Below are 17,658 nucleotides of genomic sequence, written 5' to 3'. Positions count from 1 at the left end.
ATGAAAAGTTCGAAAGTTTCAAAAACGGGTCGGCTGTCACTAGAGTATACAATGTTCAGGTATATTAAATTCTTGATTTAAGTTCTCTCTGTTGCGGCCGGTGAGAGGCGGAGCCTCCAGGGACTCTGGGAATTGTAAATCATTCACAAATGATCAGGGAGACCACGTGACCCTCTGATTGTAGTTCTGGTGAGCGGGGTCTGCGGGCGTGAGTACCGTGCTGGAAGGAGGGACGGGAGAGGCAGTTCGTAAGGTTAGGAGCGGTGCTGGGGAGCTGGTGGATTGGATCTGGGTGCATTGAAGGCTGGTGTGCAGTAGATAGAACGGAAAGTTCATTGATTGCTTTTTCATACGTGCCTTGACCACGGGCCTTCAGCAGACTGAGTAACCCCTTGCTGGAGTCTTGAACCTGGGGCCTCTGCATCCCAGTTCGACGCTCTATCCATTGCGCCACCGCCTGGTCAGGCTCATTTATTTATTTTTTTTTTTTAATACTGACAGAGAGTCACCGGGAGGTATACAGGGACAGACAGTAAGAGAGAAGAGAAGCATCAATATTTAGTTACTGCACTTTAGTTGTTCATTGACTGCTTTCTCATATGTGCCTTGACCAGAGGGGTAGGGGTGGAGGGGGGGGACTACAGCAGACCAAGTGACCCCTTGTTTAAGCCAGCAGCTTTGGTTTCAAGCAGATGAGTCCGCGCTCAAGCTGCCGACCTCCGTGATTTGTATCAGTGTCCTCCGCGTCCCAGTCCTTTGCTGTATGCACTGCGTCACCGCCTGGTCAGGCTCATATAATTTTTTGGGAGAAGTTGGGATGATTCTGGGACATACAATTCACATAGGGAGGTGGCTACAGATGTGCATCTCCGAGGTTTATTTGGGCTCTGGGCACACGAGGTCAGTCAGCTAAATAGACAGGCATTCCCTGAGGTGGGTGGGGGTGCAGAGCCGACCCTAAAGCCCCCCTGCTTTTGGCAAGGGGACACCTACTAGGGTCATGAGTGTGTGAATGGTTGTGGGAACCCCGGACTGATTGTGAATATAGAGTTCTGTGTTTTCTGCTTTTTTGGGGGGGCTTAGTATGGCCCACCTCGGTTAGTGCGTGCGGATGCGGTTGGGGTGGGAGCTCTCAGGACCTGCAGTGCCTGATTTGTACAGTAAGGAGTGTGGACACATCACATTGCTGCTCCACCCGCAGGTGCTGGCTTCCTGGAAACACAGAGGACTTTCACAAGGACGATAAGGAGAAGTGACCTCCTTCAGAAGCAGAAATTGATCTTAACGTCTACCTGGCCTGGAGGTAGCATTTCAGGGCAAACACTGGTCTGACCCTGGGGCCCTGACCTGGCCTGAATCTTCGGCCTTGGGAGAGCAGGACCCGGAGGAGAACAGGGAAGACATGAAGACCAGGAAGAATCTGACCCGAAATCATGAGGCTAAAGGTGAGAGTTGTTGAGAGTCTGGAGAGGTGAGGAGGAGGAGTATGGCTCTGGGCTTAGCTGAGAGCACTGTAGTGACCCCAGCTGAGTAAAGGGACTGCTCCCTCTGTCCTGGGCTCCGAGGAGCTGCTCCCCGGGGCATTCTGGGAGGCCTGCACCCTCAGAGCTTTGTTCTTCCCCTAGGTCTGCCTTCCAACTGCACTGACTCGCTCCAAGAAAAGGAGGGAAAGCCCAAAACACTGGTGAGTTGGGGTTATATTTTTCCCTTTTTTTTTTCTGAATTGCTGCCTCATTTTCTGAAGAATAGGCAAACAGGATATTTTATTTTATGGGGAAGGGAAAAGCAACAGCATTAGACAGTCCATGCCTGTGTCAGGCACATTGTTGTCCTATTTAGAATGACTTCTGCATTTGTCTATTTTATTTTTTTGTTGGAAAATCTACCCAGGATTAGTAGATCCCAGGAAAGTGCAAAGTATGTATAAGGGATATTTTTAAAAACTGAGATTATTTAAAATTTTAAATGTGTATTGTTGGGCAGATAAAATATATTCTCACTTTGTTAAAGATGGTGGTGCCCACATGGAAGCCCGTTGCCCAGGTGATGGCATTGGTTGCCCTTCTTGCTTGGGATGGGTGTGATTATATTAATGTGTGTTGGGGGCGGGCTGTGGGCAGGCAGGATTTTTGTAACCTGGGGCTTGGTTTGGGACTAAGGCTTTCCCACCCTTTTTGATATAGTGTGGTGCACTCTCATGAGGAATCCTATTATGCCTCAAATAAGTGACTTTGTATCAAAGACTTCCTTATTTGTATATTGGATTAAAGGTTTTATTTTCTATACTATAAAAGTGGGGCAGACCTGGAGCTTGCTCTCTGTCAGTTTCTGAGATTAGTATTAGAGAAGAGAGCAGAGAAAGGCCACGTAGAAGAGGCCAGGAGAAGCAGCCAAGATGGTGGAGTGCTGAGGGAGAAGGCAGTTTGTACAGAGAGAAGGAGATGGGGAACAGAGGTGAATAAGTCTGGTGAGCTAGAAACCTGTGATTCTAGGAAACTCCAATAAGTCAGTAGCTTTGTGAACACCGAATGAGTGGGTTTTGGAGCCCAGTGTGTGGTTTTACTTGCCCGCTGGGTACAAGCTCTGATTAAAGCTAATGGCCCACCAGTTCTTGGCTCCGTTGTTTTATTACCGGCTGTCCAAATCAAATGTGAACCTGTGTGGGCAGGCGGCTGTGATGGTGGCCATGGCTACTGGCTTTACATGTATTTAATTTCACTTCACATCACACTAGCTAAAGATACTGTCTTTTGCAGTGGGCATCTTTTTACATTTTTATTATTGAAATTTTTTGAACAAGTAGAGAAGCAGAGTATAGAGTGTAGGAATAGTATTTAAAAATAGTGAACTTGAACACAATTGAACATGAACAGTAAATGTCACCAAAAACAGAATTTTTGCAGAAAAGCCTGAGTTGTTGTCTCTGGGTTAAGAGATCCTATTCTAGTTTCCCCTCTACTGGGAAAGATGTTCTTAATCACTTCATTGCCAACCTAGTTAATTATTCTGAATGCGGTGACCTTTCTTTGTTCTGAGAGGCAGTGCAGAAAGTGTCCTCATGGTATAGCCTCCAGCCAAACTCTTTCCATAAAAACTGGTAGGGGCTCAGACATAGCTGAATTGCAGGTCTCTGTAGAGGACTGTACTTGTAAATGCGCACGGTGGGAGGCCCATCTTGCAGACCTGGCTGAAACTTCCTTGTCTGGTTCTGTGTGCTTCCCTGGTTTGATGAAATTTGTGATAGAATCAATCTGAGTCTGAAAGACCAGTGTAACAGGCTTTAATGAAAGAAAACCTGCCAAGCTGTCTTGTAAAGGAGAGCAGCCCCGGCTACAGACTTAGGCCAGGGTTTAAGGGCTAGGTTTAGGGAAGTGGGAAGATTAGCGGAGCATTGCTGATTGGCTGCTGCTATTTTTGGGCACAGGGGTGCTTTTCCACTAATTTTGGAATTTGGTGCATTTTCAATCATCAGCAATTTCAACCGTCCATGACTTCATCGGTGTTGGGCAGATAAAATATATTATGCTCACTTTGGTAAAGATGGCGCTGCCCACGTGGAAGCCGTTGCCCAGGTGATATTAATGTTCGTTGGGGACGGGGTATGGGCAGGCAAAATCCTTGTAGCCTGGGGCTTGGTTATAGGACTAAGCCTTTCCCACATTTTTGATGTGGGGTGGTAAAATCCCATCATGCCTCAGAGAAGTGACTTTGTATTAGAGACTTCCCTATTTTGTATATTGGATTAAAGGTTTTGATTTCTACACTGTAAAATGGGGGCAGAACGGGAGTTTACTCTCTTGGTTCCTGAGATTAGCATTAAAGAGCAGAGAGCAAAGAAAGGCTATGTGGAGGAAGCCAGGAGAAGCAGCCAAGATGGTGGAGTGTTGAGTGAGAGGCCAGTTTGTGCAGAGTTTGTATCTGGGAGAAGGAAGGAGATGGGGAACAGAGGTGAATAATTCTGGTGAGATAGAAACCTTTGATTCTAGGAAACTCGGATAAGTCAGTAGCTTTGTGAGCACTAAATGTGACTGGGTTTTGGAGCCCAGTATGTGTTTTTACTTGCCTGCCGGGTGCAAGCTAGGATTAAAGATGATGGCCCATCAGTTTTTGGCTCCATTGTTTCTCTTTCTTTCTTTCTTTCTTTCTTTCTTTCTTTCTTTCTTTCTTTCTTTCTTTCTTTCTTTCTTTCTGTTTCTGAAGCTGGAAACGCAGAGAGACAGTCAGACAGACTCCCGCATGCGCCCAACCGGGATCCACCTGGCACACCCACCAGGGGCCATGCTCTGCCCACCAGGGGGTGATGCTCTGGCCCTCCGGGGTGTCGCTCTGCTGCGACCAGAGCCACTCAAGCGCCTGGGGCAGAGGCCAAGGAGCCATCCCCAGCGCCCAGGCCATCTTTGCTCCAATGGAGCCTCGGCTGCGGGAGGGGAAGAGAGAGACAGAGAGGAAGGAGGGGGGGGTGGAGAAGCAAATGGGCGCTTCTCCTATGTGCCCTGGCCGGGAATCGAACCTGGGTCCCCCGCACGCCAGGCCGACGCTCTACCGCTGAGCCAACCGGCCAGGGCCGGCTCCACTGTTTCTTTACCGACTGCCCGAATCCAATGCGAACCTGCTTGGGCCAGGCGGCTGTGATGGTGGCCCTGGCCTTGTATACTGGCTTTACAATCGGACATTCCTTTCTGGTTGGTCACCTGCCGCATGCCCTGAAACAAAACTTATGCTGGCAGGGTTAAAGAAATGAAACCTAAGAACTTGTACATACTTATAATTCTTTCTTTTTTCTTTCTTTTTTGGTCTGTTGTTTTAAGTAGGTATTACTCTAAGACTCAGGCTGACCTTTTTCTTTTGTTGTCTGGTGATGTTGTGTAGAGCTACAGCCCAGTTGATGTTTTTTGGTGTGTTAATCATTGCATTGATTCTTTCAAATTTTATTTTATGTAAGGTTACATAAGTAGTTCCGGGAGAATGGCCAAGAGAGCCCTGCTAAGAGGACTGTCGTTTCTGGAGGGGGGGGGGGCGGTCAGTGCAATTGTGAATGTCCAGGCCTCCCCTGCTCATTAGCCCCATGTTCGGGGGCAGTAGCCTTTACTGAACTCGCCAAGACGAGTCAGGAAACATGAACAAGTGAGGAGAGCCAGAGCCTGAGAGGGAGCTGGGTTGGTCTCCAGAGTTGCTACAGTGTTTTACCTAAAATGCTCAGTATTTAACAAAGAAAGTGTATTGAAGGGGAGAGACACAGGGTGAGAAAGAAAATAAGAGAGAACATACGAATATGAGAATGAGAAGAAGTCTATATAAATTTCCCTCTTATGCAAAGTGAAAACAACTTTCCAGTTCTGTGCTGAGTTACATTGTCCCTGGACATTGTGTGTGTATACGATACACTGTGTACACTTAGTCTCCTTCAAATTGGAACTTTTCAGTCCATCTAGAAAACTTCTGTCTCAAAATCTTCCATAGTGTGTCCTCAAAGTAAGCTTTCTGAGCCCTCCTTCAGGTTTCAATTTTATTTTTTTGACACAGATTTGGACAGTCAGCGAGGGACCGATAGGGACAGACAGGAAGGGAGAGAGATGAGAAGCATCAATTCTTCATTGCAGCACCTTAGTGTTCAATCATTGCTTCCTCACTTCTGCTTTTTTTTTGTTTGTTTTTTTTTGTTTGTTTTGTTTTTTAATTTTTTTTAAATTATTTTATTTAGTGATTTTTAGAGAGAGGGGAGAGAGAGAGAGAGATTGAAAGGGGAGGAGCAGGAAGCATCAACTCCCATATGTGCCTTGACCAGGCAAGCCCAGGGTTTCGAACCGGCAACCTCAGTGTTCCAGGTCGACGCTTTATTCCACTGCGCCACCACAAGTCAGGCTCCTCACTTCTGCCTTGAGGTGGGACATACAGCAGAGCTGTACAGTGACCCCTTGCTCAAGCCAGTGACCATGGGGTCATGTCTATGACACCAAGCTCAAGCCTGCGACCCTGCACTCATGCTATTGAGCCAACGCTCCAGCTGGATGAGCCTGCTCTCAAGACAGGACCATCAATTTTTCAAACCTGCGTCCTCCGCCTCCTAGTTCTATGCTCTATCCACTTTGCCACTGCTTGGTCAGGACAAGTTTCAAATTGATTTACAAATCACTTCTCCAAGGAATCATAAATGTTTAGGGCCCAGAAATGGGTTTATATGTCAGCTTTTCACTTCTTAAATTTTAATACAAAGCCATGGTTGTGGCCATTAGAGTTTGGTACATAGAACTGTGTACTAGAGAAAGAACTGGAACAAGGTTTTGTAGCTCCAGAACCTTCACGGTCATGAGATTTACTCATTCCTCTTGGAAAATTGATGGTGACTTGCTCTTTGTTAACAAATTGCTTGTTAATAGGTACTGATCACATTCAGGGATGTGGCCGTGGTCTTCACAAAGGCGGAATGGAGGATGCTGAGCCCTGCGCAGAGGAGCCTGTACAAGGAAGTGATGCTGGAGAACATCAGGAACCTGCTCTCGCTGGGTGAGGCTGTGTTCTGTCCTTCCTTACTGCGGTAGCGGGACGGACCACCTACCATGGGACAGAAGGTGTTCTAGACACTTAGAGCCACACAGAAGTGAAGGAATAACAACTTCTGGCCATGAGGGCTTACCTTTCGCAATGTATTGAGACCAATAAGAAAGAAGAAGCATCCCGTGCAGGGATAGGATGGTACATTATACAGTGATAAGCACTTCCTAGTCAAAAAGAATGATCCAATGAAGCAGGATAAAGGAGTATCGATTGTGATATGCTGGAGAACTGAATATTAAATCAATAAGGAGGTAATATGTCACCAAAGACATAATGTGGTGACAGTTAGACTCTATGTGTGAAAGGAAATACTAGCGTTTAAGGTAGAGACGTGCTGGCGCTAAGACATTAAGGAAGGGATGTCCCTCCCAGGGGTAGGGAATTGTAAGGAGTCCGGTGGGACTGGAAGTGCAGTTTGCACGTGGGAGAGTAGAGAGTAACGCCTTCTGCAACCGTCAGAGGTTTGTGTTCTATACGCTACGTTTTTCTCTTATTTAGAAACTTACATTGATTCTTTAGTCCTCGGTTGATAAATACTTTTGATTGCAACATTACCCTGAGTCAGCCGTTGTCTACTTTCTCTGTAAAGGGCCAGAGAATAGCTATTTTAGGTGTTTTGTGGGCGATGTGATCTCTAACTGCTCTGAGCTCTCTCCCTGTCATCCTCAGTAGCCAGGACGGTACGGGGATGAATGAGTGTGATTGTGTCCCGGGAAGACTTTTTCTTTGGACACCAAAGTTAGAATTTTATGTCGGTTTTATGTGTCATTAACTGTCATTCCTTCGACTTGTTTCCATCTTGTGAACAATTTAAACACCGTCCTGAGCCTGTCAACTGTACAGAGAGAGAGAGGGGAGGATGAAATAGGTCACAAGCTCTATTTTTCCCACCCCTTGTTCTAGGTCAGTGCTGTGCTGTGCAAATACAGTGTGAGTCACGGGGATGATATAAAATTTTTTAGTAATTACATTCTAAAAAAGGTAGACATGAATGGGTGAAATTCACAATATTATTTCATCCAATCTTTCAAAATATTTCACATGTAATGAAAATGTAAAAATTTTTTTTAATGTTTTCTTAAGTGAGAAGCAGTGAGTCAGTGAGAAAAACTCCCGCTTGGGCCCCGATGGGGATCAACCTGCAATACCTGAACCAGTGATGCTCTGCCCCTCTTGGGCCGTTGCTTTGTTGCTTGGCAACAGAGCTATTTTTGCGTTTGAGGCGAGGCCATGGAGCCATTATCAGCATCTGGGTCTCCCTTCTTTTATCTGAGTCATGGCTGTAGGAGGAGAAGAGAGAGATTGAGGGAGAGAGAAGGGAGGTAGATGGACAGGGGTAGAGAAGCAGATGGTCGCTTCTCCTGTTGCCCTGACCAGAGATCATACCCGGGACACCTACATGCTCGGCCGACGCTCCAGCACTGAGAGCACAGGCCAGGCCCAACGCTCATGTCTTCTGTTGCCTCTTTATCAGCTCTTTCAGTTCTGGAATCCTGGGCAAAAGAACCAGCCTCTCTTTGGAGCTGGTATTTTTTCGTGTGTGTGACAGAGACAGAAAGAGGGACAGATAGGGACAGACGGACAGGAAGAGAGAGTGATAAAAAGCATCAATTCTTGGCCCTGGCCGGTTGGCTCAGCGGTGGAGCGTCAGCCTAGCGTGCGGGGGACCCGGGTTCGATTCCCGGCCAGGGCACATAGGGGACGCGCCCATTTGCTTCTCCACCCCCCCCTTCCTCTCTGTCTCTCTCTTCCCCTCCCGCAGCCGAGGCTCCATTGGAGCAAGGATGGCCCGGGCACTGGGGATGGCTCCTTGGCCTCTGCCCCAGGCGCTGGAGTGGCTCTGGTCGCGGTAGAGTGACGCCCCGGAGGGGCAGAGCATCGTCCCCTGGTGGGCAGAGCGTCGCCCCTGGTGGGCGTGCCTGGTGGATCCCGGTCGGGCCCATGCGGGAGTCTGTCTGACTGTCTCTCCCCATTTCCAGCTTCAGAAAAAAAAAAAAAAAGCATCAATTCTTTCTCGCTGCATCTTGGCTGTTCATTAATTTGTTTGTCGTATATGCCTTGACCCAGGGTGGGGGTGACAGTGGAGCAAGTGACTTCTTCTTTTTTTAATTTAATTTAATTTAATTTTATTTTATTTTATTTTTTTACAGAGACAGAGAGAGACTCAGTCAGAGAGAGGGATAGACAGGAACAGACAGACAGGAACAGAGAGATGAGAAGCATCAATAATTAGTTTTTCATTGCACATTGCAACACCTTATTGCTTTCTCATATTTGCCTTGACTGTGTGCCTTCAGCAGACCGAGTAACCCCTTGCTCGAGACAGTGATCTTGGGATCAAGCCGGGGAGCTTTTAGTTCAAACCAGATGAACTTTAGCTCAAACCAGATGAGCCCGCGCTCAAGCTGGCGACCTCGGGGTCTCGAACCTGGGTGTTCCGCATGCCAGTCTGATGCTCTATCCACTTCGCCACCACCTGGTCAGTCAGTGAGTGACTTCATGCTCAAGCCAGCCACTTTGGGCTCAAGCCAGTGAGCCTGGTTCAAAGGACATAAGTCTGCTCTGGCGACCTCGGTGTTTTGACCCTCAGTCCTCTGCATCCCAGTCTGACTACACTGCGCCAGCGCATGGTCAGGCTGGGTCTGATATTCTTAAAAAAGCAGGGGGAAAGCAGCAAGGAGGAAACCACATGTGTCTTTTAAAAATGTGTTTCAACGTGGCAGTAACTTTTCACCAATCTCTGTTGGTCCAAGAATATCTTGTTGCCAAGTGTGATGTCAGTGTGATGAGATTGGTCTGGGTGCAGGGTTCCAAAATCCTGACACAATGAACCGTGTCTTTCTTGTCCATGGCGGGAGTCACAGTACCTAGTAGAGAACTTAGTACTTAGAAATTATTTCTTCTAAGTATTTGCAGATGGCGAAGCTGAAATTCAGGTTCAGTTGTTATACACTCTGTTCAACCGCTGTGTAATGTACCGTTTCTTGTGTTTGGAAGCCCTCCTGATCAAGTAACTTTTTCTGTGTTCAGTTTTTTTTAGTTTTTTTTTTTTTTTTTTTTTAACAAGTAAAGTCATTAAAGTAATTTCTACATATGTCATAGAAACTGTCACCCCAAGTACAACAGAAGTGTAAACAGGGCATCAGTGGGAGTGTCATGGCTTGACTGACTTACTAGAAAGAAACAGCTGGTGGTATTGAAGCTATTTACAGGGCAGATTGCTTACCTGGAAGGCGCCTAGTCTGAGTGACGTGTCAATGATGTTTCTGGGATAGTTTCACTGGATTGCCATAGAAAAGGGACTGTGTAGAAACGGAACGTAAAGAAATCATTAGTGGAAACAAATGAATGTTGTACACATATGATTAATAACAGGTGTGGCAGGAGGGCACTATTTACCTGAGAGAAGGGGGGACTCCCTGCAGGTATGTTGGGGCTTCTCTGACCAAACTTTCTTTTTCCAGCAGAATCAAGGTTAAAAATGGACCATCATACCTCCTGTCTTCTGGCTTTCTCCCGGGAGTCACTGCCCAGCCAAGAAGTGCTTCCCATGTGCACGGACATGTGTGACTTTTTTCCAGGGGATTCAGGCCTGTGGCATCAGGAGCGGACATCTTTTTCTCAGAGTTGTTGGAAGGAAAATACAGAAGGTGAAGACAGAGAAGATGGCTTGAGACTTTTATTTGTGAGCATGGAGGAGAGGGAAACCTCAGGTGCATTCTGCAGCCCACCCTGAGGACCTTCCAGGGAAGGTCATGCGGTGCTAGAAATAGAGCCCAGCTCAGCCCAAGGGGTAAGCCCTGTGCAGACAGACGAGGGGAGGAAGGAATCGGAAAACCCGAGATCTGGAGCTGTGAAGTGTATTGAGTTTGATCTTGACAGCAGCCTGGAATCAAACGTTAGGACAGAAAGGGTGACCCTCTCAGGGGGGAAGCGCTGTATTTGCAGGCAGTGTGGGCGGGGCCTCACACTTCAGTCCCACCTCCTCAGACACCCTGAGGTTCACTCTGCGATGAAGAATCCATTTCTTTGTGATGAATGTGGCCAAAGATTTGGTGATAAATCAAAAGTCACAAAACAGCAGATAACTCACTCGGGGGAGAAGCCCTTCTTGTGCACAGAGTGTGGACGAGAATTTGAAGATAACTCAACCCTCAGGACACACCAGAGGACTCACTCTGGGGACAAGGTTTTCGTGTGCCTGGAGTGTGGACGAGGATTTGCTTTTAAGTCAAAATTCAAGAAACACCAGAGGATTCACTCAGGGGAGAAGCCCCACAAGTGCCCTGAGTGTGGACGAGGATTTCTTGAAAAGTCAAACCTCAGGAAACACCAGAGGATTCACTCAGGGGAGAAGCCTTACGTGTGCCCTGAGTGCAGACGAGAATTTCGTTATAAGTATGTCCTCAGGAGACACCTGAGGACTCACACGGCGGATAAGCCCTTTGTGTGCCCCGAGTGTTTTCTAGGATTTAGACATGAGTCACTGCTCAGGAAACACCAGATGACTCACTCAGGGAAGAAGTCCTTTGTGTGCCCAGAGTGTGGACGAGGATTTTGTGTTAACTCAAAGCTCAGGGAGCACCAGATGTCTCACTCATTGGAGAAGCCCTTTGTGTGCCCTGATTGTGGACGAGGATTTCGTTATAAGTCAAACCTCAAGAAACACCATCGGACTCACTCAAAGAAGAATCCCTATGTGTGCTCTGAGTGCAGACGAGGATTTTGTGATATTTATGGCCTCAGGAAACACCTAAGGACTCACTCGGTGGAGAAGCCCTTTGTGTACTCTGAGTGTTTTCGAGGATTTAGACATGAGTCACTGCTCAGGAAACACCAGATGATTCACTCAGGGGAGAAGTCGTTAGAGTGCCCAGAGTGTGGACAAAGATTTGCTTATAAGTCAACCCTCAGGACACACCAGAGGACTCACTCAGGGGACAAGCCCTTCGTGTGCCCTGAGTGTGGACAAGGATTTCATCATACGTCAACCCTCAGGACACACCAGAGGGCTCACTCAGGGGACAAGCCCTTCGTGTGCCCTGAGTGTGGACAAGGATTTCATCATAAGTCAACCCTCAGGACACACCAGAGGACTCACTCAGAGGACAAGCCCTTCGTGTGCACAGAGTGTGGACGAGGATTTATTTTTAATTCAAAACTCAAGAGGCACGAGTTGACGCACTCAGGGGAGAAGCCCTTCGTGTGCCCTGAGTGTGGACGAGGATTTTGTCATAAGTCAACCCTCAGGACACACCAGAGGGCTCACTCAGGGGACAAGCCCTTCGTGTGCACAGAGTGTGGACGAGGATTTATTTTTAATTCAAAACTCAAGAGGCACGAGTTGACGCACTCAGAGGAGAAGCCCTTCGTGTGCCCTGAGTGTGGACAAGGATTTGCTTATAAGTCAACCCTCAGTAGACACCTGAGGACTCACTCGGGGTAGAATCCTCTTATGTGTGGTGAGTGTGGATGAAGCTTTAGCGGAAAGCAGCACTTTAATCAGCAGAGGACATATCGAAGGAGAAGTGTGATATTTGCAGGGAATGTGAGGGAAGCTTCAGATACAAGTCAGATGTCATAGGACACAAAAAGAAGGGAAGGTGTCCAAATGCAGGGACCTTTGTCAAGACTTCAGCAATTGCCTGACCAGGCCATGGCACAGTGGATACAGCGTCAGACTGGAACATGGAGTACCCAGGTTTCAAACCCCGAGGTTGCTGGCTTGAGCAAGGGGTCACTTGGTGTGCTGTAGCCCCCCAGTCAAGGCACATATGAAAATGCAATCAGTGAACAACTAAGGAACCACAACGAAGAATTGGGTCTTCTCGTGTCTCCCTTCCTGTCTGTTTCTGTCTGTCCCTCTCTCTGGCTCTGTCTCTGTCAGAAAAATTAAAAAAGCAGCAATCAGTGAGACCTCATCTTACACCAGATAAACACCAGACTGCGTGTGTGTGTGTGTGTGTGTGTGTGTGTGTGTGTAGTAAGTGAACCTGCAGAGATGTGTCACCTGTTATCAGGCACGAAGGACACATTCACCAGAGGAGTCGCATGCGTGCAGCATGCAGGTAGCTCTAGTTATAAGTCAGCCCCCATTGTCCAAGGAGGAGGCACTTAATCAGTAACCATGAGTGCAGGGATTGTGGGTGAGGCATTAGCAAGACTTCAATATTAACTGAACAGCCAGTGGCCAACAGGCTGGCCCATGAGGGCGTACTCAGGGAGGGGCCGTGTGTTTGCAGGGATAGTGAACAGGGATCCTGTGATTATGCATTCTTGTTCTCATGCCATGGGGAGGTCCTCAGTGGGGATCCTGTGGAGCTCTGTGCAGATCACCTTAGGATCCACACTCCTGCAGCTGCTGATAACTGCTGATGTTGGCCATGGTGATCAGTTCTTCTATAGGACCTTCTCTCAGCCACAGAGATTGGTCTCTTCACACAGGTGTTTCCTGATCAATGGCTGATTGAGATGGGGATACAAAACCTTACCCCTTGACTCTGGGGTTTAGACAGTTTTTCTGGATCCAGAGATGCCCTTGAGATCGCATTTGTGAAGACACTGCAGGTAAGCTCCTTTCTCTGCCCATTCCAGCTTTCACTCACTAACAAACCACTCAATTGTACATCCATTGTCTCTGTGGGGACTGTACTTTCAGACATCTTAAGTATAGAAGGAGTACAAGCACAGCTGTGACCATATACCACCCTCACAAATGGCAGCGTATACATTCTATGTGTGTGAGATGAATGGGCACAGACCAGGGAAAAGCTCACCTCAGGATACATCATAGAACAGCTCGGCTGCATTGTAGGCAACTAGCTTCTAACTTCGAATCCTCTGTGATCTGATTGGGAAACTTTAGTTAACAGCCTTGAGTAAGTGTGTTTTGATGGCAACATGGACACTCTGAGTGAGTGACCTTTGTGCTGACACAGAGAAATGCTCCTGAAGGGGCTTAAAAAAGTAGCCTAGAGGTTCTAGAGTTCCCCTTCCATTGTGCTTGTTAATTAGGAAAACAAAAAATATTGTGACCAGTACTAGCCCTATCTTCACATCAGCACAAAGGCCTTCATTCATTCATTCTTTCCCCTTTTCACTGGATCTTCCTCCCCTGTAATCCTGTTGCCTTTGTTCTAGTTAAGAAGTTTTGTCCTCTGGGCAATAAAAGCTGTGAGAAACAGGGCTCCAGAAGTCTTCATTCCCTGTCCCCACAGGCCTCTCCCTCTTCCCCTTGCAGTCAGTTTGTGTCTTGAGTAGGATTTTTTACTGCAACACTAGATGCTTGTAGTTCCGACTGGCTGCACTACTACACTACATTTAGAGAAACTTTAGGTGGCCTGGGAGGGGTTCTGTGAGAAGCTTTAGCAATGAGTCATACCTCACCGTGCACTAGGGGACACTCAGGGAGAAGAGAGAAGTGGGCAGGGTTTGTGGGTGGAGCTTTATCCTGTTGTTTCTCCTCGACCTTCCAAGAGGACTTTTTTTTTTTTTTTTTTTTTACAGGGACAGAGAGAGTCAGAGACAGGGATAGATAGGGACAAACAAACAAGAACAGAAAGAGGTGAGAAGCATCAATTATCAGTTTTTCATTGCGAGACCTTAGTTGTTCATTGATTGCTTTCTCATATGTGACTTGACCGTGGTCCTTCAGCAGACTGAGTAACCCCTTGCTCAAGCCAGCAACATTGAGTCCAAGCTGGTGAGCTTTTGCTCAAATTAGATGAGCCTGCGCTCAAGCTGGCGACCTCAGGATCTCGAACCTGGGTCCTCTGCATCCCAGTTTGAAGTTCTATGCACTGCACCACCGCCTGGTCATGCCAAGAGGACATTCTTGATCGCAGAAATTACTACCTCAGTTATGAGTCACCTTTGAGGGGCTTTCAGAAGTCTTGAGCCCTCCCTCCTGCTCTATGTGAGAGGGAGGATGGCACTAACTGCTAAATAGACATATCTTTATTTTTTTTTTACTTTTTCTAAGTGGAATAAAGAAATAAAAGGTTTCATTTAAGTAACCTAAGAAAGACCACTTTTATATTCATGTAGGGTCAAAACAAATGTTTTTAGGTTTGCTCCTTGTATTCGGGCAGCGCTCTGTGTGTATAGTGTATGGAAGGATGCAGGTGCTGCCCTCAGGGAAGGAGATTACAAACTGGATTGCCTTCCTGCTTGGGGGGGTCTATTGTTTCCTATTGTTTGCTGGAGAATGTTTTTTTTTTTTTTTCCCCAGACTGTTTTTGGTGGAGAGTGCATAGGGAGAGACGGAGTGTTGAGGTGTTTGGGAGCCCTGCTGAGTTTTGTGGGGGCCCAGGACTCCCGAAAAACCTGAGCATGAGTCTGGGTTTGGGAGCCTTGAGTGAGAGGGAAGGGGTCTCCCCTGCCTGTTAGCTCTTCTGCGTTTTAAGATTAATAAACAGAATGACCCACCATTTCCTGTCTCCACTGTTCCTTTACCTTCTGCCGGAATCCAATGTGAACCTGCATCTGCATGGCCATGTCCGGGGCCACCAGCTTTACAATTTTCATACACAGTTCATCCTCATGTTTTCTTGTCCTTCTGTTCCAGTAAACTCTTTACTAAGTCAGTCTGTGCCCCTTAGTCACACATGCATCTGGAAAAGAGTTCACATTCACAGCCCAGGATTCCTGCATGAATCCAACCCCTGAGAAAGAAATAAGTCCCAAATAAATCGAGTAGATTTGTTGGGGAATCTGAGCTTTTGCATGGAGAGGGTGACTGAGGTTCCAGAGGGGAGGAACTACCCAGGTTGCCAAGAGCTGAATTGATGCTTCTCCTAAAGGTTTACTACTACCATTGGCTGCAGAGAAGGCTCCATCTCCTGGATTTTCTTCCCCCATTCTCTACTCAGGTGTCTGCTGAATACCTCTCAACCCCATCAAGACATCACTGTCCATTAACGGGATTTTTCAGTTCGACATTTTCACAGACTTTATATTCTAAGTGCAGGTCTTTTAGCTCTGACCACTCCTTGCATCATAAATCATTGCTTTGTGTCTGTTAGGTCCTCATGGGTTTAAAGACCCATCAATGCAGCTGCAATGCCAAGTCACCTCAGCTCTCCAATCCACCGTTCTTGCTAAGAGACATAATCCTACTAATTTGTTCAAGACAGCTTCGTCATACCCCAGCTGTTGTTTCTGACAGATATGTGTATTCCAAACTGCCCTCTTGATGTTCCGCTTATCTGTCAGACCTCACCCTTACTGGACTATCGCCCCTGAGACAGAGGAATTCCAAAAAGCTGACAAGCTGCCCCAAGGAGGGGCTCCGGACACACCAGGACTTTTGATTCAACACCCAAATGCTCAAAGCTCCCCAAGGAGGAGCATTCTGGACATACCAGGAATTTTACCTCAGTATCCCCTCAGGCTCTCCCAAACACTATATTATTCACACCTAGTCTATAACCGGCGCTCTTTTCCCCTGAGAAGTGCCTGGTAGGGTTTATTTATTTATTTATTTTTATTTTATTCATTTTAGAGAGGAGAGAAAAAGGGACAGAGAGAGAGAGAGGAGAGAGAGACAGGGGGGAGAAGCTGGAAGCATCAACTCCCATATGTGCCTTGACCAGGCAAACCCAGGGTTTTGAACCGGTGACCTCAGCATTTCCAGGTCGACGCTTTATCCACTGCACCACCACAGGTCAGGCCAGGGTTTTTTTCTTTTAATAAAGCCTGTTACTTGTCTTTCGGACTCCCATGGATTCCAACATTTGGTGCCGAAACCAGGGACAGGGTACTAACTGCCTGGATGATCCCTCTTTGCCGTCCAAACTTACAACCAGGGAAGCAATGGGCAGCGGCAGCTCGTCCTGGGCTTACTCCCTGATTATGTTTGGATGTGTAATTGTAGGTCGATTGGCCAGCAGTCTAACCCTGTCCTGAACCCCTGCTGGACCAGAAGGTAAGGAGTTTCTCCCTTCCCCTCCCCCAGTTGGCCTCTAAATTTCTCTCTAAAAACACTCCTTCCTGGTCAGACAGTTTTCTTTGACATACCTTTTGGGGGGTTTGACTTTCAGTCTCAGTGGACTGCATGGAAGACTAGGCGCCTAGCCCAACCTCTCCACTCTCTCGGACTTCTCATCCTCGGAGCTCCCTGACAGGTAGGTGGTGATGACCTCTATCAGGGATGACTCCCCCACACGGAGATTCTCTCCTCTTGGGACAGTGACAAAAGGCGGGGACGCCCCCTCTTGCTCACCTGTCTCCACTATGGGCTCTTCAGAGTCTAAGCCTTCCGACCAGACCCCTCTAGAATGTCTAATAAAAAATTAATCTTCTGTAACACAGCATGGCCTCAGTACAGACTAGACAATGACTCCCATTGGCCTGAAAACGGGACATTCGATTACAATATCCTAAGAGATCTTGACAATTTCTGCCACCGGACGGGAAGGGCATCAGAGATTCCTTACATGCAGGGTTTTCTTCTCCCTTCTCTCCTGTCCTTAATTTCTGTACCTTCTGTTCTACACACAGGTCATTTTGGCCAAATAAACCTCACCTAAAACCTCTGCTCCTAATCCTTCCTTCTCTGCAGACTCCCAACTCTCTCCCTCCTGCCTGACCCCCGGGGCACCCCTCTCTCGGGACCCCTTTCTACTCCCTGAGCAAATCTTTTTTTTTCTGAAGTCTCTTCCCTCCAGAAAGCCCCCTCCCTTTACTAAATCCTGTTTTCTCATTCACCAGTCTCTCCTTCTCCTCTGCTGCTGGTCGGGGGCCTCTCCATTCTCCACTGTGTTCTTCGTCCCCCCCCCCCCCCTTAGAAGCTGTGGCTCTGGCTGTGGTGCCTGTCTCTTTTCTGGCCCCTCCTCCCTCCTTACAAACTGACTGTGCCTCTTTCCTCCTAGCCTCCTTCCCTCTCCTCAAAGTTCTAAATCTTTTTTGACTCCTCTGACCATGTGGCACCACACTAATCCTTTAACCTCCTCCTCCCCCTCCTGCAGATTCTGACCCTCCTTTCCATCCAGCTGTTCACACTGTCCATTCTTCTGCTTTCTCTCTTCCTCCCCTCTATGCTGGCAACTCCCTGCCCTCTCGAAAAGCTTAAAAAAAAAAACCCCAAAATCATCTATTGAACTG

At 47.4% G+C, this 17,658-nt stretch overlaps 4 protein-coding genes across 4 annotated transcripts in view; all 4 read left to right on the top strand.

The window, feature by feature from the left end:
- The window catches only part of LOC136405149 (zinc finger protein 343-like), an 87,768-nt gene that overhangs the window by 33,068 nt on the left and 37,042 nt on the right, over positions 1-17,658 (top strand). The gene's annotated exons all lie outside the window — the stretch shown is intronic.
- The window catches only part of LOC136405148 (zinc finger protein 343-like), a 140,919-nt gene that overhangs the window by 87,465 nt on the left and 35,796 nt on the right, over positions 1-17,658 (top strand). The window lies entirely within an intron of this gene.
- On the top strand, positions 1,112-10,291 carry LOC136405703 (zinc finger protein 343-like). The gene is made up of 5 exons (XM_066385178.1): positions 1,112-1,201; positions 1,304-1,445; positions 1,626-1,684; positions 6,378-6,504; positions 10,023-10,291. Exons 1-5 carry the CDS (start codon positions 1,112-1,114, stop codon positions 10,289-10,291), a joined length of 687 nt encoding a protein of 228 aa, XP_066241275.1.
- LOC136405702 (zinc finger protein 337-like) lies at positions 10,473-12,001 on the top strand. The gene is made up of 2 exons (XM_066385177.1): positions 10,473-11,201; positions 11,370-12,001. The coding sequence occupies exons 1-2, from the start codon at positions 10,568-10,570 to the stop codon at positions 11,999-12,001; spliced, it is 1,266 nt and encodes a 421-aa protein (XP_066241274.1). The 5' UTR covers positions 10,473-10,567.

Source organism: Saccopteryx leptura, chromosome 5, assembly GCF_036850995.1.
Source record: "Saccopteryx leptura isolate mSacLep1 chromosome 5, mSacLep1_pri_phased_curated, whole genome shotgun sequence".
Classification (NCBI taxonomy): Eukaryota; Metazoa; Chordata; class Mammalia; order Chiroptera; family Emballonuridae; genus Saccopteryx; species Saccopteryx leptura.
This window is presented reverse-complemented; position numbering and strand designations above follow the sequence as displayed.